General features: G+C 32.3%; 1 protein-coding gene across 11 annotated transcripts in view; it reads right to left on the bottom strand.

Annotated features, from left to right (window-relative positions):
- BOLL (boule homolog, RNA binding protein) overlaps positions 1-20,239 on the bottom strand; it is an 87,966-nt gene that overhangs the window by 17,011 nt on the left and 50,716 nt on the right. The window contains exons 12-13 of one of the 11 annotated variants that reach the window (XR_012474186.1): positions 6,543-6,678; positions 4,134-4,218 (exon numbers count right to left, since the gene is read on the bottom strand). The exons of 7 other annotated variants lie outside the window; for them this stretch is intronic. Coding sequence is in view for 2 of the 4 variants with exons in the window: in XM_074215383.1 (XP_074071484.1) it covers positions 4,112-4,265 (154 nt within the window). In the remaining 2 variants the exon portion in view is untranslated. Of the gene's footprint in view, positions 1-4,111; positions 4,266-6,542; positions 6,679-20,239 lie in introns of those variants that run through there. 3 more of the 11 variants (XR_012474185.1, XM_074215384.1, XM_074215383.1) reach the window with 3 other exon arrangements.

Raw genomic sequence — 20,239 nt, 5'->3', positions numbered from 1 at the left:
GTATATGAAATGAAGAGGAATGTGATTATATGAAAAAAATAAAAATCACTCAGTCATTAATCTATAGGAGCTCTCCAAAATAGCAATCAAGATTAAAACAATGCTTTCTGGAAGGCCAAGAAGAGGGTAACAGGTAGGACTGCTCCTGAGATACCAAGTAAATCTCTGTTCTTGGACAGGTTTGACTTTGGTCCCTGGGATGTGGGTCCTAGAAACAAGTGAGGGTGATAGAAGGTGGAACCTACATTGGAAAGAGTAGGGAACCATTTCTATTTTTAAAACAAAACAAAACCATAAATGGACAGTAGAAAAATCAATAACTTAAAATAAGTTTGTATCCCATCAAGAGAATATTTTTTTTTTGCAAGGCAATGGGGTTAAGTGGCTTACCCAAGGCCACACAGCTAGGTAATTATTAAGTGTCTGAAACCGGATTTGAACCCAAGTACTCCTGACTCCAGGGCCGGTGCTCTATCCACTACGTTACCTAGCTGCCCCGAGAATATTCTTAAGACAGGAAAGACCTTACTTGCCATTTCCTCAATCTTTATCAGTGAAAAAAGAATATACAGACAATGTTATCAACAATGACTGGGAGGTAAAAAGGAAAAAAAGGCCAAGCAAAAATGATTGTTAAGGCATGCAACATAGGCTGGGTTCAAGGTCCTAAAGGCTAAAAGTTAGGCCTTGTCTCAAAAGCATTTATTTTAAAAATTTCACCCAGGAAATCTTAGGGGTGAAAACATCTAGGGATAGTCATACTATTTGGTCCAAGAGAGAAAAGATAAGTCAACTCAAAAATTTATTTAAGCAAATTTATTAAGCAAGTAGCTATGCTAAGGATAAAAACAAAAAATTAGTCCCTGGCCTCTAACTATTTACATTCTATTGAATATGTCTGTGTCTATGTTAAATGACAAATAGTTAAATATAATAAAAGGCATATCATGATAAGAACAAAGAGGATACCTAGACAAAGTGCTCCAGAAAATTTGAAAAAAGAACACTCATCTGGTGGGGAAGAAGGGGTCTGAGAAATCTTTGGGGAAGAGCTTTAAAGGATGAAGTAAATTCTGAAAGGTGAAGTTGAAGAATGAGTGCATTCCAGGGGTGTGTATGTCCTAAATGGAAAGGAGTAGCATGTTAAGTCTAGGTGGAGTAGCTGGTTATTTTGGTTAGAAAATGGTGTGTGCAAAAGGAGTAATGTGAAATAAAACTATCAGACTGTGAAGGGCAGGTACTAACTAAACTAAGGAGTTTGTACTTAACTAGAAGCAAGAAATAGAGAAGTATGAAGAAGAACTAAATACTCATTTTTCTTTCTTTTGTTCTATAGACTGAGAGAAATCCAGTAGGCAGAAGATCTAAAAGATTATATAGCAAAATCTATAATAAATGGCATAAGACATATGGTGCACGCGCACGTGTGTGTGTGTGTGTGTGTGTGTGTATGTAGGATGGGGAAGGGAGATTAGGGTTTAATCCAATAAGTAATATGAGTTATCCAAGAGTCTGGTCTATTTTGGCTCTCTGATCCCTCAGACCTTTTTTAGACTTTCATGTTCCAAAAGATGAGAAGGAAAAAACCCAAAGTAATGACTGGTTAAGTTTGATCATCTTTAGAAAACTACTAAATTTAGGGCAGCTAGGTAGCGTAGTGGATAGAGCACCGGCCCTGGAGTCAGGAGTACCTGAGTTCAAATCCGGTCTCAGACACTAAATAATTACCTAGCTGTGTGGCCTTGGGCAAGCCACTTAACCCCATTTGCCTTGCAAAAAAAGAAAAAAAAGAAAAAAGAAAACTACTACATTTTAACAGTTGTATCCTCTTGGACATATGGGAAGAAACCTGACTCTAGTAAGTAAATTGTACATAATACAATTGTACATAATTGAAAATAATACATTATCATTAATTTTGCTGTCAGAAGTACATTGTCTATCAAATGAAGGACTAATAAAACTAGGAGATGGCCAACATAAGGAAACCAGTATGTTTTTGGATGACTGGCAAACAGTCAAGGGTCATTATGGTACAACAAAAATCTATCTAACCCTAACATCGAAAGGACTATTCAATCTATTACACAAGTAAAATGCACTTCATAAAATTCAGATTTAGCTTTAGATCAATATTTCAAGCAATAAAGTTAAAAATGATATCACTAACACTGAGGTCTTAAAATAAATTATTTGACCATTATAAAATGGCAGATTGCAAATATCCCCAAAACAGGGCACCTAATTTGTATCTCTATCAGCACAGTACTTTGCACAAAACAGGTGCTTAATAAATGTTTGTTGTATAGAATGCAATCCATGCCTGATTCTGTTAAGTTTTGTTGTGTAAGAAAGATGCATAAAAATTTTATGTAACTGATATATGAAAAATTAAGAAGAACTATGTTGTGGAAAAAAGGAACAAAATGAGAATACCACTAAGTACATCTAAGTAATCTGGAATTGCTATTGACTACAGGAAGAGAAAACAATGGGAAGAATAAAGTGATGATGAAATTTGAAAAGGGGTTAGTTTAATTTGAGCAAATACTACATGTATAGGTTATAAGGAAAAATATATTGTGTAGTATAAAATAGTTTCAATATGTAACTGATACCACATCTCCTAATTAGAGAGAAATATGAAAGATTTGCAAGCTGTCTTTTTAGGCACTTGTGCAGATGGATAACAAATGAGTAACATGGAGAGAGAGAGGAGAGTGAGTGTGAATGTGAGTGTATGTGAGTGTGTGTGTGTGTGTGTGTGTGTATTTAGGGCAGAACCAGTCAAAAGTAAAAAATATAATTCAAAAAACCTTCAAGAAGACATCAATTCCAATGCAAAGAGCACTGGAAACATTTAAAAGGACTCACTAAATTTGGATTTTGCTTTTTTTTTTCAGATAGAGAAGCAAAATGGAAAAATCACAATCAAGACAATTATATAACTAGTCACCTTTGGTAAATATTGGAAATGCTTTTAAAAACAGAAACAGACAATGCTGAAGACAAGTAGGATCAGCAGTTTCAATTCATCTTCCAGTAGCCCAAGCACTATTTTCTTGTGTTTTTTTTTTTAGGTTTTTTGCAAGAGAAATGGGGTTAAGTGGCTTGCCCAAGGCCACACAGCTAGGTAATTATTAAGTGTCTGAGACCGGATTTGAACCCAGGTACTCCTGACTCCAGGGCCGGTGCTTTATCCACTGTGCCACCTAGCCACCCCTCCAAGCACTATTTTCACTTTTGTGGATAGATAATCCAAGAGATTTGTAAGAAAAGAAGTAAATTCATAAAACGAGGGAAGGAAATGTGAAATACCAACATCTCCATAAAGGAACTTTTTTTCTCTGGTTAGGGAGCACATAGATATGATTCATTAGGAAATGAGAGTAAAAGCAAGAGACGTTTCTAATGTGGATACTAAAATTAGGTTTATTACTATAGAGTTGGATTACCCCATAAGCACAAAAAAAAATAAGATGCACAGTCCTACCATGGGAGAATCATTTCATTTTGACCAATATCCTCACTTAAATTCTGAATATATTCCATTACTAACTCATGGTATAAATTACACTCTATTCTAAATAGCATTTCTCATTTTGAGTCAATCATCCATTTTTAGAGACCAGGGCCATTAATTAAAAAGGGCAAAGGTCTTAAGGGTATTCAAAAACAAAAATAAGCCTATCAAACAAAGCAGACATTACAGCAACATTAACTATTAAGAATTATAATCTCATATCCTTGAAAACTTCAAAATATTTAAATCAAGTTCTGTCTAAAGGTTCTGTTAAAGAAAAGGAACATTCTTTTCATAAACTTATGATTTTGTTCCATGTAGTAAAAATTATTACCACTGTGATGTGCATATAATTATTTTCAGAAAACATTCATGGAATGATTTTGGAAATTTGCTCATAGATATTCAATAAATATTTACTGAATCACTGAGTCATGATCATCTAAATGCAAAACAATGTAAATTGAGAAATTGGCAGATATCTTAACACATTTGTTTTCTGTTTTTCAGAATGAGTACTTTTTTCTACTTTTCAAAAAGTTCTACAGAAGCTATATTAATAAATGAAAAATAAAATGAGTTTCTTACAGTATCTGTAATGAGGAATTCTCCAAATTTGTCTCCTCCACAGATTCACACTCACCCTCCCTCCAATCCATCTGTCTTCTGAGGTAATATGGTTCTGGACTGGCAAGCTAAGGGATGGAGAAGGTAGGCTGACATGCTCCAATATTTGCAGGTGCTGTACACAAATGTTGAAGTCTTGGTCGGCTTCTCAAATTAAAGATAGCTTCTAAATTCTATGAATGTATCCACGGAGGACACTCACATATGTATTAACTATTACAAAATTCTTGATCCACAACATAAATGAATTTTTGTCCAAGAGATACATAGAATCATGCCTAGCTAATGTTTTCCATATTAAAGCTCTCTAAATTTTTGTTCTCAAGACCAGAGGTATTAAGAGAAATCTCCATAGCAGAAATAAATGGCAGTAAAAAATAAAGATTGAAAAAAAAACCCTTGTCTTGCAAATATTTAAAATGAAAAAAGACACTTCCTTACCTGATATTGATATATAAAATGTGAAACAAAGCAAAAAGAAAATGACTTCTGAAATTTCAGAATAACACGGAAAGTAAAATAACTGTTTCATTTTGCTTTTTTTAGAGGGACAAACATTCATAGTTCTTATCATCTCTCATGAAACAATTTTAGATGGAAAATTATTCATTAAAGGCAGCATGGTATAGTGGAAAAAAGATTTGGATTTGGAGATCCATGGGTTCAAATCCTGCTTCTGGCATTTATTAAGCTTGTATCTAAAAGCATGTAATTAAACCTTGTTGAAGTTTTACTTATCTATAATAGATCTCACAGGATTGTTGTGAAGATAAATTAAAATATACATAATGAATTGCAAAACTTAAAGCAGTATTTGGCTGCTGTTATTTCTCCTGAGAATGAAATATATTTGGGGGTAGAACCTGAGGAGGAATAATTTTTAAGGTATTAGTGCCAACATTTTTCTTCCTTTTCCGCCAATAATTTCCTGAGATGAAGAACTGGGTTAAGGGGAATTCTAAATGATTATATAAATAACAATGTCAAGGATTAGATATTTGAGCTTACTGACTTCTGATTTTTCTACAACTTATAAAAATGAATGTTTTCTTAAAGCAAAAACTTGCTTCCTCATATTAACATATCAAGTTGTCTCCAGAATCAGAATCTAAAATTCTCCTAGGATTTACAAAGGATTTGTCTTTTTTATAAAATAACTGGTGTAGTAGCCAAAATGCTGAACTTGGAGGTACGGGACAGGACCTAAGTTCAAATCTTATTCTGCTGACTTATTACTTATGTGGCCTTGGGCAAGTCATGTCACTTTTCTGGGCTTTAGTTTCATCATTTGTAAAAATGAGAGATTTAGACGAGATAACTTCTAAGGGTCCTTCTTGCCCTACATCTATGATTCTTTTTATCCACAAACATATCTCACTTTTGCCCTAGAACTTCTCATTCATTAAACTCCCACTCTTTGGGTCTATGTCATGGAACATGGACATTCTAAGTTCATTTTCCTCATTTACCAAAGGGAATGCTTATAGAAGTTACCTCAAAGGAATAAAGTTCTTCATACCTTCAAGAACTTCATCAATAGGTTATGAATTTGATTAAACCTATACAAGGGCATATCTTACTTAAAATTTATATCTCACTCAGTACCTAGTATGGCATATTCTCCACACAAGTAGGTGTGTATAATATAGTTCTGTTAAATAAATTCTGTTAGCTAAACTCCTTTTGGAGGAGGGTCTAAGATGATTAAATGTAACTACCTAGCTGGGCTAAAGTATAGTAAGTTTCTTGTGCTAAGTATTAGAAAAATGAATAAAAAATAATAAAAAGTATACTAATTTTTTGAATATTGGAAAATATCATGAAAGGAGGCATAAAAGTAAGAATTTTGCTGAAAATCATGATAGAAGCAGAAAAATATAAATGAAGAAAGTCAAAGATTAGGAAACAAACAGTAGCTAATAAAGGAATAAAAATTAAAATTTGAATAAAGCATAATTAAAAAACTTTCAAACTAAAGAGTCAGGAATATTGATCCAAGTCAACTTAATGTTAAAGTAATACCCTATGTTCTAAAAGGCATAAAAATATATTTGAAAATCCAATCTAAATTAGAAGTTATTATCATTCATTCAAAGTATTAAAGCAACAAAAAGGATGAAAACAACAACATTCAAAATCTAAAAGTCTATGATGAAAAAAAATACCACAAAGCAGTGAAAATGAAAGATGATTCACTGTTCTCAGCATGACTATTATGGAATGAACAAAACATCTATTACAGAAAATTTCACAACAGTTGGATTAATACAAAACCAAAACCACCATGCCACAGCCAACTACTTAATTTTTTGGAATGAGTGAAAGAGAGAACTTCATAATTATCTAATAGCTTATAGTTGGAAAAAACAAGTATGGCGAGGTATCAACTAACCCTAAGTTTCACAACGGGCAGCTTCTAGCCGGTTCGTTGAAGCTGGATCTCGGCCACACAAGGATCATTGGACAAGAAATCAGTTGAGCTGGACTAGAGCTGCCCAATTGTCTTAATAATGAATGCTCCACACTGTCTGTTAAGTAAAGAGAAAGAAAATACAGATCAGAGAAACTGAACAGAAACTGAAAGAACAAGAATAAGTTAAGAGAGAAGAGTCAAGAACATCAATTAATATTATTGAACATGTGTGTGGCACTGTATTCATTCAACAAACATTTATTAAGCACCTACTATGTGCAAGACGCTGCTTTAGGCACTAGAATACAGAGGAAAATGAAGCAGTGCTTGCTCCTCAAGCTTACATTTGGTTGGAGATATATAACATATACATAGATGAATAAATGCAAAGTCTATACTAAGTAACACAAGGTAATATTGAGAGAGAAGAGAGAGGGATAAAAAAGAGTTGGAGAAATAGAGAACTAATAATTAGGGAGATGGAATAGCTAGGAAAAGTTTTATAAAGGAAATGGCACCTAACTGTGTTTTCAAGAAAATCTAAAAAAATGAAAGTGGGGAAGAGTACATTCTGGTTATGGGGGAGAGGAGTCCATCTATCCAAAGGCAAGAGATAGAAAAATCATGTATGAGGAAGTGTTAAAATTCTGATTTGGCTAAAAAAAATAAGATAAATGAAAGAGTAATATAAAATAACTAGAAAGGCAAGTTGGGAAGGTTTTAAGTAACCAACTATGGATTTTGTATTTTGTCCTCCTGAAAATATAGAAAAGAGGAATTTCTGAGTAGGGGAGAGACAATCACTTGTCTTAGAAATATCATTTGGCAACTATGTGGAAGATAAATGAATGAAGAGACTCGAAGTATGAAAACCAGTCAGGAGACTACTGCAATCACATAGCTAAGCGATAATGAAGACTTGAACTCAGGTAGAGCCTTTGTGACTGGAGAGAAAGGGACAGATGTGAGAAATGCTGTAAAAGTGGAATTAATATTATATGGTAACTGATTAGATAGGGGAAATGGAAGAGGAAAAGTCAAAAAATCATTCTAAAGTTGTTATACCTAGTAACTAGGATGTATGCTCTCAAGATAAAAGGGAAATTCACAGATGAGTTTTGGGTTAAATGAATTCTGCTTGGGTATCCAAGTGAAGATGATCAGTTGATGTGGGATAAAAGTTCAGGAGAGAGCTAGAACTTTATAAGGATTAGGAAGTCATCTGCATGGAGATGAAAATTAAACTTGGAAGTTGATGCAATCACCAAAGGAGAGAATAAAGAGAGAGGAAACTAGAGAGGATAGTTCAGGGCTTTGAAACATATCCATACTTAGAAGTAAAGGATGATAATCCAGCAAGAGATTAAGGAGTGGTCAGATGGGCAGAGGAAAAACCAAGAAAGAAATTTATCAACAAAACTGTGAGAAGAATATTTAGAAAGATGGGGGTAGTGGAGAGCTCCAAAGCTATATATAAGTTAAATGGGATAAAGACTGAAAAAAGTTTATTTAGCAGACAAGAGATTTGTATTAATTTTGAAGTTTTATTTGAGTGAAATTTGCAAAGGGATGAGAAACGTATGGGGGAAAAATAGAGACGAGTACAGATGACTGACTCTAGGAGGACTATGAATGGGCAAAAAAGGTCAAAGTTTTTGATTTGTTTTTTTCTGTAAAAGATGGAGAAAATTGAAAATGTGAGAAGGAATGATCAAGGAAATCATTTCTGATAGACATTTGGCAAAGAGAAGGATATTTTTTTTTTCACAAAACTGAAGCAAAAGAATTCTGAGGTATGGAATCTGAGAAAAGAGGAAACTAATGAATGATTTCACATCTGAAATCTTTTGTTGAGAAAGATAGGGAGGATGCTTTAGGAAAGGAGAGAATTTTGAATAGTCACTTTGGAAAATGTAATGAGTCAAACAAAAAAGAAGGGACTTCGATCCAGCAGTAAGGATCCAGTTGAGATTAGTTAACATAATCTTTAATGGTCCTAGTTGGTACAATTCTGAGACTATAGTACTACTAAGACTCATAAAGAAATAGAGATAGGGAAAGAATAAAAGAAAAGTCTTTGCTCACAGATTTTGACAATCTAGATTTGATAAGTTATAGCAGAATCAAAGAAATACCTAAAAATGTTATTGAAGAGTCAATGTAGAGACATATATTAGTTTGCTAAAATTAGGTGTAAATTAGAATGATTTCCTTTCTGTTTGGCAAATATTTTATAGAGGAAGTAAAATTTAATGGATGGGGGTTGTCAAAAAGCATTTACATGTTGATATATCTTTCTCTTCACTACAAAGTATTAAGTTCATTTTACTGTAGGCAAGCAAGACCAGCATGTCTGGGTAGTTCTGGAATCTTCAGGATATGTGTGGTCTATGTTGGAAATTTTGGTTAAATTAGGATGAGTCAAAGAAGTATATATCTATACCTCTGTGAGACTAGGTCAACTCTTAGTGTTCAAAGAACTATTTTATGATTTCTTTGAGAGTTCTAAGAGAATCAGTATTTCCATCAGGTTATCATTTTGAAAATGACTACAATTCATCTCTTCTTTGAATCCTTGGGATTAGCCTGAATCCATTAAAGATCTCTAAAGTAACTATGAATTAAGATTTTTTTTTTTGTCTGTTCAAACTCTTGTTCCAAGAATTTGTCCCAAGGTCTAAAAAATCCATCTTATGGAACAGAGGAACAGTCTACAAATTTTGCCTTAGCTATTTCAAAAGTATGTGATATATTAGATATATACCTTTGGTATCCTATTCCCTGGGAAAAATAATAGATTCACTTTTCCAAAATCACTGAATACATTGAAAGCCTGATAGGTACACATGGGGCAAGAAACAAATAACTAATTTTAATATTCTACAGAAAGGAAGAAGGTGAATATTTGTAAATGAGACATCTTAAGTTGCTATCAATAGACAGTTGATGATGTTTGTCCTTCATTCTTGAAGAAGACCATGACATTATGGAGGTGATACCATGACAAACACATGAATTGGATCTGAGTGAGGGGATGCTGTACTAAGTCACTAGCGTCACTTTCTCCTCCAGAGCCATCTGGGTCCAGTGGCCAGATATGAATCAGGAAAACTGGAGATGGCCTGGATGTGAGGCAATCAGGGCTAAGTGACTTGCTGAAGGTCAGACAGATAGTAAATGGCAAATGTCTGAGCCTGGATTTGAACTCCTGCCCTCCTGACTCCAAGGCCAGTGCTCCATTGCTCATAAAGTAGGAGAAAGAATTTGAAGGCATATAAGTGATGAGAAGAAGTGAACTTAGCTGCAAGCTTTTGCTTTTGTTTGCAAAGCAATGGGGTTAAGTGATTTGCCCAGTATCACACAGATAAGTAATTATTAAGTGTTTGATGCTGGATTTGAACTCAGGTCCTCCTGACTCCAGGGCTGGTGCTCTATACACTGTGCTACCTAGCTGCCCCTTATCTGCAAGTTCTATGGAGAAAAGAATGGAAAAAGGTGAAAAAGTTAATGAAAAGATTACACTAATCTTTGCAGAAAATATCTGAGGCCTAGAAGATTATTTGGTAGGGGACATAGAAAAGATTAGGTAATTCTAAGATTTCTTAGCTGAAACTGTGCTAACCTTTGCATTGTTTCATTACATAATTATATAATTATACAAAAGAATTTTACAGAATCCTTTCCTGATGTTTTGCTCTTGGAAGATAGGCAAGATAGAGATAATGACAAAACAGATGGAAAAAATGAGATGTTAAGGGTAACATTAAGAAACTTTTTGGTTTGTCATTCTTGTTTTGAAGAGGCAGTGAAACTTCTGGATAGATGATATACTGAGATTGGAAAGAGAAGAAAGATCAAAGCATAAAGATATTAAAGCATAAAGATCTTATGTGAAGTCCCATGATTAGCAAAAAATGAAGAGGAAGATTTATATTTGGTGATCAAGGAGAAATTAATAAGGAAAAGGAAGAAAATTAAATCAAGTTCAAAATAGTTTTTTTTTTAAAAAAAACAAGGTGGCTGCTGCTACTGCTGCATTCAGTGAAGAGATGCAGAACAAGAATTAAGAGAAAAGCCTTTGGGACTTAAATTCTGATCAGACTTCTTCCTGAGAATATTTTGATTATATTCCAATTACATATAATTTTCAACATTTGTTTTTTGTAATATTTTGAGTTGCATACTTTTCCTCCCTCCTTTTCCCCCTCTCTCCAAGACAGTAAGTGATCTAATTTAGGTTATATATGTATAACTATGTTAAACATATTAGTCATGAAAACAGTATGCTTTGGTCTGCATTCAGACTCCAAAGTTTATTTTTCTGGATGTGGATGATATTTCTATTACAAGTCTTTTGGAATGTCTTTGGTCACTGTATTATTGAGTAGGGCTAGGTTTATCATAATTGATCATCACACAATGTTGCTGTTGCTGTATACAATGTTCTCCTGCTTTTCTGCTCACTATAATCAGCATCAGTTCATCTAAGTCTTTTCAGGTTTTTATGAAATTTACCTATTCATGATTTCTTACAAAATAATAGTATTCCATCATTCATATACTACAATTTGTTCAGCCATTCCCCAGTTGATTTCTAATTCTTTGACACCACAAAAGAACTGCTATAAATATTTTTATAAGGTCCATTTCTCCTTTTTTATTATCTCTTTGGAATACAAACCTAGTAGTGGTATTGCTGGATCATAATTCCAAATTGCTTTTCAGAATGGAGGAAGCCACCAAGAATTGTTTTAAATTTTTATTTCTCTAATCTATAGAGTATTTTTCATGACTATAGCTTGCTTTATTTTCTTTATTTGTAAACTGTTTGCTCATTTACTTTGACCATATATCAACTGGGGAATGACTTATATTCTTATAAATTTGATTCAGTTCTTTATATATTTTAGAATTTAAGGTCTTTATCAGAAATATTGGTTAATAAAGATTGTTCCCCAACTTTCTGCTTTCTTTCTCGTCTTGGATTCTTTGATTTTGTTTGTTCAAAATCTTTTTAATTTAGTGTAATCAAAATGATCTATTTTGTATTTTATAATATTCTCTCATTTGGTGATAAATTCTTCCCTTCTCCATAGATCTGATAGACTATTCCTTGTTCTTCTGATTTGCTTATGATGTTACCCTTTATGTGTTAATCATGTATCCATCTTGACTTTTATCTTTGTATAGAATATGAGATGTTGGTCTATGCCTAGTTTCTGACATACTGTTTTCCAGTTTTCCCAGCAATTTTTATCAGTGAGTTTTTAGCCCAGAAGCTGGAATCTTTGGATTTATCTAATAGCAGATTATAGTTATTTGCTATCTTTCTTTTGCATCGAATTTATCTCACTAATCTATTTCTTAGTCAATACCAAGCAGTTTTGATGACTATTATTTTATAATATAGTTTTAATCTGGTATGTCTAGGCTACCTTCATTTGCATTTTTATTAATTCCTTTGATATTCTTGACAGTTATAGTTTGCTATAGTTCTATATAATAATTTTTCATAGTTTGACTGGTATGCCATTGAAGAAGTAGCTAATCTAGGAAGAATTATCATTTTTATTCTATTAGCTCATCTTATCCATGAGAAATTGACATTTCTCATGGATAGGATGAGCTAATAGAATAAAAATAAATTTCCCCAATTGTTTAGATGTGACTTTATTTGTGTGAAAAGTGTTTTACAATTGTGTTCATATAATTTTCTGGGTTTGTCTTGGCAGGTATACTCCCTAGTATTTTATGCTGTCTACAGTTTTTTTAAATGGAATTTCTTTTTTATTTCTTACTGTTGGGCTTTATATAGACAGAAATAATGATTATTTATGTGGGTTTATTTTATATTCTGCAACTTTGCTAAAGTTGTTAATTGTTTCAAGTAGCTTTTTAGTTGATTTCCTAGGATTTTTAAAGAATATAATCATGTCATCTGTGAAGAGTGAGTTTTGTTTCCTCATTGCCTATTCTAATTCTTTCAATTCCTTTTTCTTATCTTATTGCAAAGCTAACATTTCTAATACAATATTTAATAATAGTGGTGATTATGGACATCCTTGTTTTACCCCTGATCTTATCAGAAGTGTTTCCCACTTATCTTCATTACATATAATGTTTGATGATTTTACAGAGGTACTGCTTATTTAATTTTTTTATTGTTTTTTTCAGGGCAGTGGCATTAAGTGACTTGCCCACAGTCATAAAGCTAGGTAATAATTAAGTGTCTGAGGCCAAATTTGGACTCGGGTACTCCTGACTGAGGCCAGTGCTCTTCCCATATACTACTTATTATTTTTCTGCTCTCTAATGTTTTTAATGGAAATGAGAACAGATGCATTATTTTGTCAAATGTTTCTTCAGCATTTGTTGAGATAATATGATTTGTTAATTTTGTTATTGATATGGTCAATTATGCTGATAGTTTACCTAACATTGAACCATCCTTACATTCCTGGTATAAATCCTACCTGATCATAGTATATTTTCTTAGTGATTAAATTGCTATAATCTCTTTGCTAATACTTTATTTATAATTCAGAAGAGTAATTTTACTAAATACCTCTCCCATCTCATAGCAAAGAAAATTTAAAAAGAAACACCATGATCTTAAATCAGAAAGATTGCCTAAAGCCTCTTTTCTCCTTTGCATCTGCAAATTTAACAAGGCAGGGCAATTAACCAAAAGAATTTAGGAGCCTTTGCTCCAATGGGTCAGTAAAAGACATGGTATAGATAAACCCTTTAGGCAGTAAGAATATAGTTCTAGAAACTTAAGATGTTAGGGGAGGAGAAAGAAATAGTAGAAACTGTAAGGAGTAGATAATTAGATTAGCTTAAGAGGCTGAAGGAAATAAAATATAAGTAAATGTTAAAAAATAGAAAATAGAATGATTACAAGTGGGCTTCCATATTTCTCTATAAAACTTATCTATGAAAGAACTATAAATTTTAGTCAGAATACTAAATTTGCAATCATTTATCCTTATGCAAGAAAATGTTAGTAGTCAGTTAAAAGTTGCCTCTACTTCCCTAAAAAATACCCAGAAAATAATGTCAGATCCCAAGTTTCTGTACTGTGAAGACAAAAAGACAGAGGATAGAAAAACAAGGATAAGAGATAGACACACACAAACCTCAGAGACAGATTATGTGACAAATCATAAAAGGCTAAATTAAATTGGTTTCCACTATAATTTTCTGGATTTTTTTTTAGGGATTAGGGGAATGAAGGGTGAGGTTTGGCTGTTTAGACAATTAACTAATTGCAAAAGTGTAAATAACAAGAGGATATTTTTAAATTTTATTATACTTTAATTGATAACTTTCATGCTATTTAGAAGCAATCTCAGCTCCCACTAAATGTTTTCAAGTAATTTGCCTATCAAGCACCAATTCTATAAAATATTAATACAAATGACCAAAATGGGAAGAATCCAGACATTCAAATACCTGGCCTATAACACACCAACCTGCTGATATGACCAGCTAAATTTTTACCATAAATTTAGATTATCAATGTTATTGGTTTCATCCAATATCAATATATGGAAAAATTCATCAATGTAAGCATTTCTGCCAATGATTCAGACTGCAACCTAATCAAGCCTAACAACATGCACAACTCTTGTCCATGACATTCACTAAATTTTCACTAGGAGAAGGGGGGACAATATATTGGCAGTCTTCATATTCTCTTGACATTGTATGGGTACCACAGTATGTGAACTATCAACCTATTATCCTCATTCTCACTATATGACTGTCCCATTTTTTCAGTTATACATTTCTGATGGTATCCTTAACACCATTTTTCCTGCATCATTACTGTGAAGAAAGAATCAAAATTTCTCAAACCGAGAGTTTATAAAACTATTTGAAAGATAACTTTTGACAGATCTAAAAATATAACTGGAATATTAAAAATCCCCCAAAGTGATTGCTCTATATAATATAGATAAACATTCCAAAGCTAACTGCATTTTTAATATTCAAACATTAAATATTTTATTCTGGACACTTTGCAGAGTGATTTGGAGTTATTCTTCCAAAGCTATTAAACAGTGCATACTCTTTGACCTAGGAATGTGACTAGTAGGTCTAGTGTATTACAAAGACATCAAAGAAAAAGGATTCATATGTAAAATATTTTTTTATAGCACTTCTTTTTAGGGGAGGCAAAGAATTAGAATCTGTGGGTTTGCCTTCCCAAATAGGGTTAATTGTGCTGAATGAATGGTGATGGAATAGCATTTTGCTGTAAAAATGCAGGGAAGGCTTCAGAGAAATCTGGGAAGATCAGTATGAAGTGATGCAAAATGAAGAGAGCAGAACCAGAACAATATAAAGGGTAAGAATATTATAAAACAGCCAACTGATAAACTCAGATCAATAAAATGTTTCATGATTCCAAAAGATTCATAATGAAAAATGCCATTTACTTCCAAAAAAAGAGAATTGATAGCCTTTCTTTGTCTCTCTAATAAATATAGCTAATGTGGGAATGTTTCACATGATTTCATTTGAGTAATGGGTATTATATTTCTTGTTCTCAATGGGTAGGAGATGGGGTAGGAGATGGGGTAGAAGGAGGGAAAAATTTGAAACAGAAAATAAATTAATTTTTATAAAATTATTCTTAATATGTATATTTATGTCAAAAATTGACCGGCTGAAAATTATTTTAATTAAAGCTTTAAATGATGCTTACTAATACAATTATTGTGAATGATTAAGTAGCGTTTTTTGCTCCCCAAATAACTATGGCACTAATAGTTTTAAAATGTGTATAACTACCATAATAAGGATATCTAAATTTTCAAATAGTTAATATTAGCATAATTTTATGAAAAGAAAAATTTAATTCAGAATAGATGGCAGCTATATTTCAGTTGCAACAACTGAGTTCCAAATTCTGTAAGAGATGTGTTTAAAAAATTTAGAAAAATTCCCTGACCTTTCTGGTCAAACTAGTTCTATTGGGAAATAACCATTAATTAAAATGGGTTAAGTGAAGGCATTTTTTATTAATAACATGCTTGTAATTTTCACATAAGGGTGATGAAAAAATTGACAATTTATTGTGTTCAACTTCTAGAAAGGAAATAAGAGTTCCAAGAGAATAAGGGTATGGCATGAGAGCAGGCTTAAGGAATAAATCCAAAATTATGGACTTTATTTTCATACAGTGACCCCAAACTGGGGCCATTTACTGAAATACACACACACACACACACACACACACACACACACACACACACACACACACATTAACAAACTTCATTAAGAAATGAATTGAGTTGACAGATCTGATACCTACTGGTATCTTAATAATGTTTACTAAATTACCTTATAGAAGGGAAATACTACTTTAAGTTTGTTATCTGGTTATTCAAACAAGAATTTATTTTATGTAACAATAAAAAAATATGACTGGCATCCTGGAGAAAACTTTTTCACTATGGGATTGGTAAAGGAAGAAAGAAAACTTTTCCTCATGTGTTTTACTTTTTACTTCCCTAAAGCAATCAAAAGAAAAATAATTATGCTTGTTATTGCCAGTTTCATTCAAAAGTAATTATGTACCTGACATACTGAGTTAGAAGAAAAGTTAAGAAAAATCCTAAAGTATAGCACAGTCAAAACAAGGAGATTGATGACTCAGATATGAAATACAGAGAATGAATTTTTTCCCCAAGATCTGTAACTTATGCTTAGTCCCATATATTACACTGATATAATAATAGTTATTCTATAAAAATACATCAAACTATGAAAATGACAAGATCACTTTGGGTTTCTAAAGGACTGCTGACTCTTGACTGTAGTATAAAACAGGAATAGCAAGGATAACTTAATTTGAAGAAATAATTTTAAGATTTCAGTCATCATTTTGATATTAACTCCTTACTAGGATCACAGAATTGGGGCTGGAAAATGGTTTAAAACTACTTGGTCTACTTGTTTACTACCTTATATCTATCAGAATAACCATAAAAAGAAAATAGTTTGATTTTTTATTTATTATTCCTATATTTCCTTGGATTATCTATAAAAGAAGGAAATTCCTTAAGTTATGGTAGAGCAAAAAGATTCAGATGAGATAATCAATACATAATTAAGATAATCAGTACATCATTACAGAACTGGCAATAAATAAAAGTATATATATATATATATCCTTTTAATTAGGGTAACATTTATCTTTTTGTAATTTTTCTTGCTATCTTTTAAAATATGGACATTTTTTAGTGTCTCAAATGTTATTATTCTTAAAACAAGTGATATTGTAAAAAACTCAGCAACATATATTTAAAAAGTTATATATAGCATTCTTCACCCATTTTGTCTCCATGAAGTGGAGGGGTATACAATGGGGTGGTGGAGAAAGCACTTTCTCATAGCTCTTTGTTGGAGCTGAGTTTGGTCATAATTTCCCAGCATTCAGTTTTTATCATTTTGATGCTGTTCTTTCCATATGCATTTTTGTATCATTGTCTATATTTTTTCTGGTTCTGCTTATTTCCTTTCCCTTAGTTCATGAGTCTTGCCATGCTTCTCTGTATTCATCATATTCATCTTTTCTTATAGTTCAGTAATCTTCTATTATGCCATGATTTACTTAGCTAATGGGATATAGAACATCTACTGTTTCCAGTATTTTGCTTCTATGGAATTCCAAACTGCTTTGCAAAATAGTTGGACAAATTCATGGCTTCAATATTTCAATTTGCCTAACTTCCATAAATCTTCCAAGATTGACTATTCCTTCCCTTGTCACCTCTGTTAGGTGTGAGATGAAATATGAGATTCTTTAATGTGCATTTCTTTTATTAATAAATCAATAAGAATTCTTAAAGCACCTTCTATGTGTTAGAAACTGTTTGAGGTGCAATATAAAGAACAAATCAAGTCCTTCTTTTAAGGAACTGATCACCAAGGAGGAATACTGGAATGCCAAATGGTGATTAATTGTGGTTAGTTTGCAATTTGCTTTTTGAGGACTATTTTTTTAAAAAAATTTTTGACCACTTCTCTACTGGGAAATGACTTCTGGTCTTATGCAGAAAATCTGAATCTTTAAGAAATCTGATTCTTTAAGAGATATTTGATCTAAAAGTCCCCCCCCCCCCCCCCCCCGCCAATTGATCACTTGCTTATACTAACTGCATTCATTTTGTTACTACTGAAGTCTTTCAAAGTCATGCAGCTAAAATGATCTATTTTAGTTTTTGTCTATTTCAACTTTCTTATTTGGTTAAGAATTCACTCCTTATAATTGTGGTCAACTTGTCAGTTTTTGAAAGAAATTCAAATGAACTGGGAAAGGGGATTTGGATTTCCATTAGGCTTAACTCTTCATTAAAAATTTTCAAGGGAGGATAGGATTGAGTAATATTGTTTTTCCTTGCTGAGAAAAAAAACATTTTATCTATTATGATTCTTTGGTAGAGAAGACAAGGCAAATGGCATTTTATAAACTGACTTTTGTATAAACTACATGAAAACACAATTAATATTTAACAGTGGCCAAGTCAATCTAATATCTTAAAACACATCCATTTTTTCATATGTACAGAGCATAAAGAATGTTTCAATAACGCATTATCTGTCATCTGAATACTAGATATTTACTAAAGCAAAGCAAAAACGGACCATGTATACTACTATGTGATATGTCCAGTAGATGGCATTAATGATGCATCTGATGATTTTACTATGGTACTATAAAGCAGAAATCTAAACAGATATGACTAAGCAATGAAACATATTATGAGAAAATATTAGTGAGGTGTAGACACTGAGATGTGAATTCCCAGTTGAACTATAAACACATGTAACTATCTCAAGCTTTCACAATAGGGTTGAAACAAAAGTTGTAAGGTCACTGCCCTACAGAACAGGATGAATAAAAAATGTAGATACCTATGCATATGTCAATACTTTATAGTTCTCAAAATGCATAGAAGTTGAAGAACATTGTTTTCCTTAAGCTACAGGATGTAATATACTAACAATTTTTGAATACAAATAAAATGTATGAATTGTTAAAATCTGCATACATTTCATTCAAACACATATAAGATGCTTGAGGACAATGAAGACTTGAAGTAGTAAATTATCACTATTTTAAAACTGTAAACTATCTAGCCCAGTTGAATGATTATTTTAAGTACTAAACTATAAATCAATATAAGAACTTAATAGACAATTACTAATTATCTGTATATAATAAAGTATTCTCTGAAGCTGGGAGTAGGGAGAAAAGCCATGGTACCAATCAAGTGGAATGACTGAACCATTTGGAGTCTTGGCTTCTGAGTGACAGGTGGAATTTCTCTGCCACTCTACCTGTTTACTATTATGGTAAAATGATGTATTTTCTATTGTCTACCAGGTCAGAGTCATAAACCTAGTATCTTTGTTATCCAGTAACTTTAATAAGTTAATAAGATGCCCACCTCTGTAGCTGCAAAATCATTTTTCATCATTTCTACTCAGTTTACTGGTTTATTCACTGCATTTTTCTATTAGCATAGATAACGTGATTAGGTTATGACTACAGGAGTTATAGTTTTGATTCTATTAAACTAATTACATGACTTTAGTCAAGTAGTTTTGGACCTCTGTCTATAATATCAAAAGTTAGGTTAAGTTGCCTGATTGAGAAATCTAGATTACAATATTAGGATGACTCTCTACCTCAAAAGGATGATATGAATATAAAACATATATGTAAAATATTGAAAAAATAAAAGTAGTTTCTGGTAATTATTGTTCTATTTAATACTTATACTATATAACACACAATAGCAAAAATGAGCAAAAACTCATTTTACCCATTAATATTTCTTATTCTGAAATACTCATTCAATTTCTCTGTGTTAACTAAGATATATGTATAGATAAACAAATACTGTAATTGTGTCTAGGAAAACTATTTGGGACTTACCTGAATCAGTATTAATAGTTATGTGAGGGAAACGAAAGCTCCTTTCATAATCCTGTGTGACCCACTAGCAATTCATATTTGCCTCTAATTTCGTTTTTCTCAATTTGTTACTGGATTATATTTTATTACTATATTCTTTCTAGGAGTTATAGACACTCCAAGAAGAAAAGTAAAACACAAAACTAAGAATCATTTTGTTAAGGGAGGTTGAATTAGATGGATTACAATAAATTCAGGAAAAGCCAAAAAGCATCTACCAAACTTTGGAGATATAATTCAGAAGAATCTGAGAATATCTCTATGTCTTTTTAAAATTATATGCTTATTCAACAGAATAATTGCAATTGATCATGGCTGATCAATTAACACTTATTAGTACATACTATATACCAAGAACTGTATTAGGTGATAGGGATACAAATAAATAAATAAGTCTAACATTTGGAAAAGGAAAACACATATACACTCATAAGTATACAAATGTATACAAAATTTTGTTGAGAAGGTACTAGTAGTTGGAGTGGTGGTAGAAAGGTGAAGAAAAACTTCATAGAGAAAAGAGATCAAATATATGAGAAGTGATGAAAAGGAGAAAGCCTGAAAGAGGGTGAAAAATAGAAGGCAACAATAGATATGACAAGAATCAGCATATGTGGGTCAAGGAAGGGGTTGGAATGGGAAAGGAGTTGCATAGATGAGTTGAAGATGATTTTCTGACAAT

This window comes from Macrotis lagotis, chromosome 1 (genome assembly GCF_037893015.1).
Source record: "Macrotis lagotis isolate mMagLag1 chromosome 1, bilby.v1.9.chrom.fasta, whole genome shotgun sequence".
Lineage (NCBI taxonomy): Eukaryota > Metazoa > Chordata > Mammalia > Peramelemorphia > Peramelidae > Macrotis > Macrotis lagotis.
The sequence above is the reverse complement of the archived record's forward strand: the minus strand, read 5'-3'. Positions and strand labels throughout refer to the sequence as shown.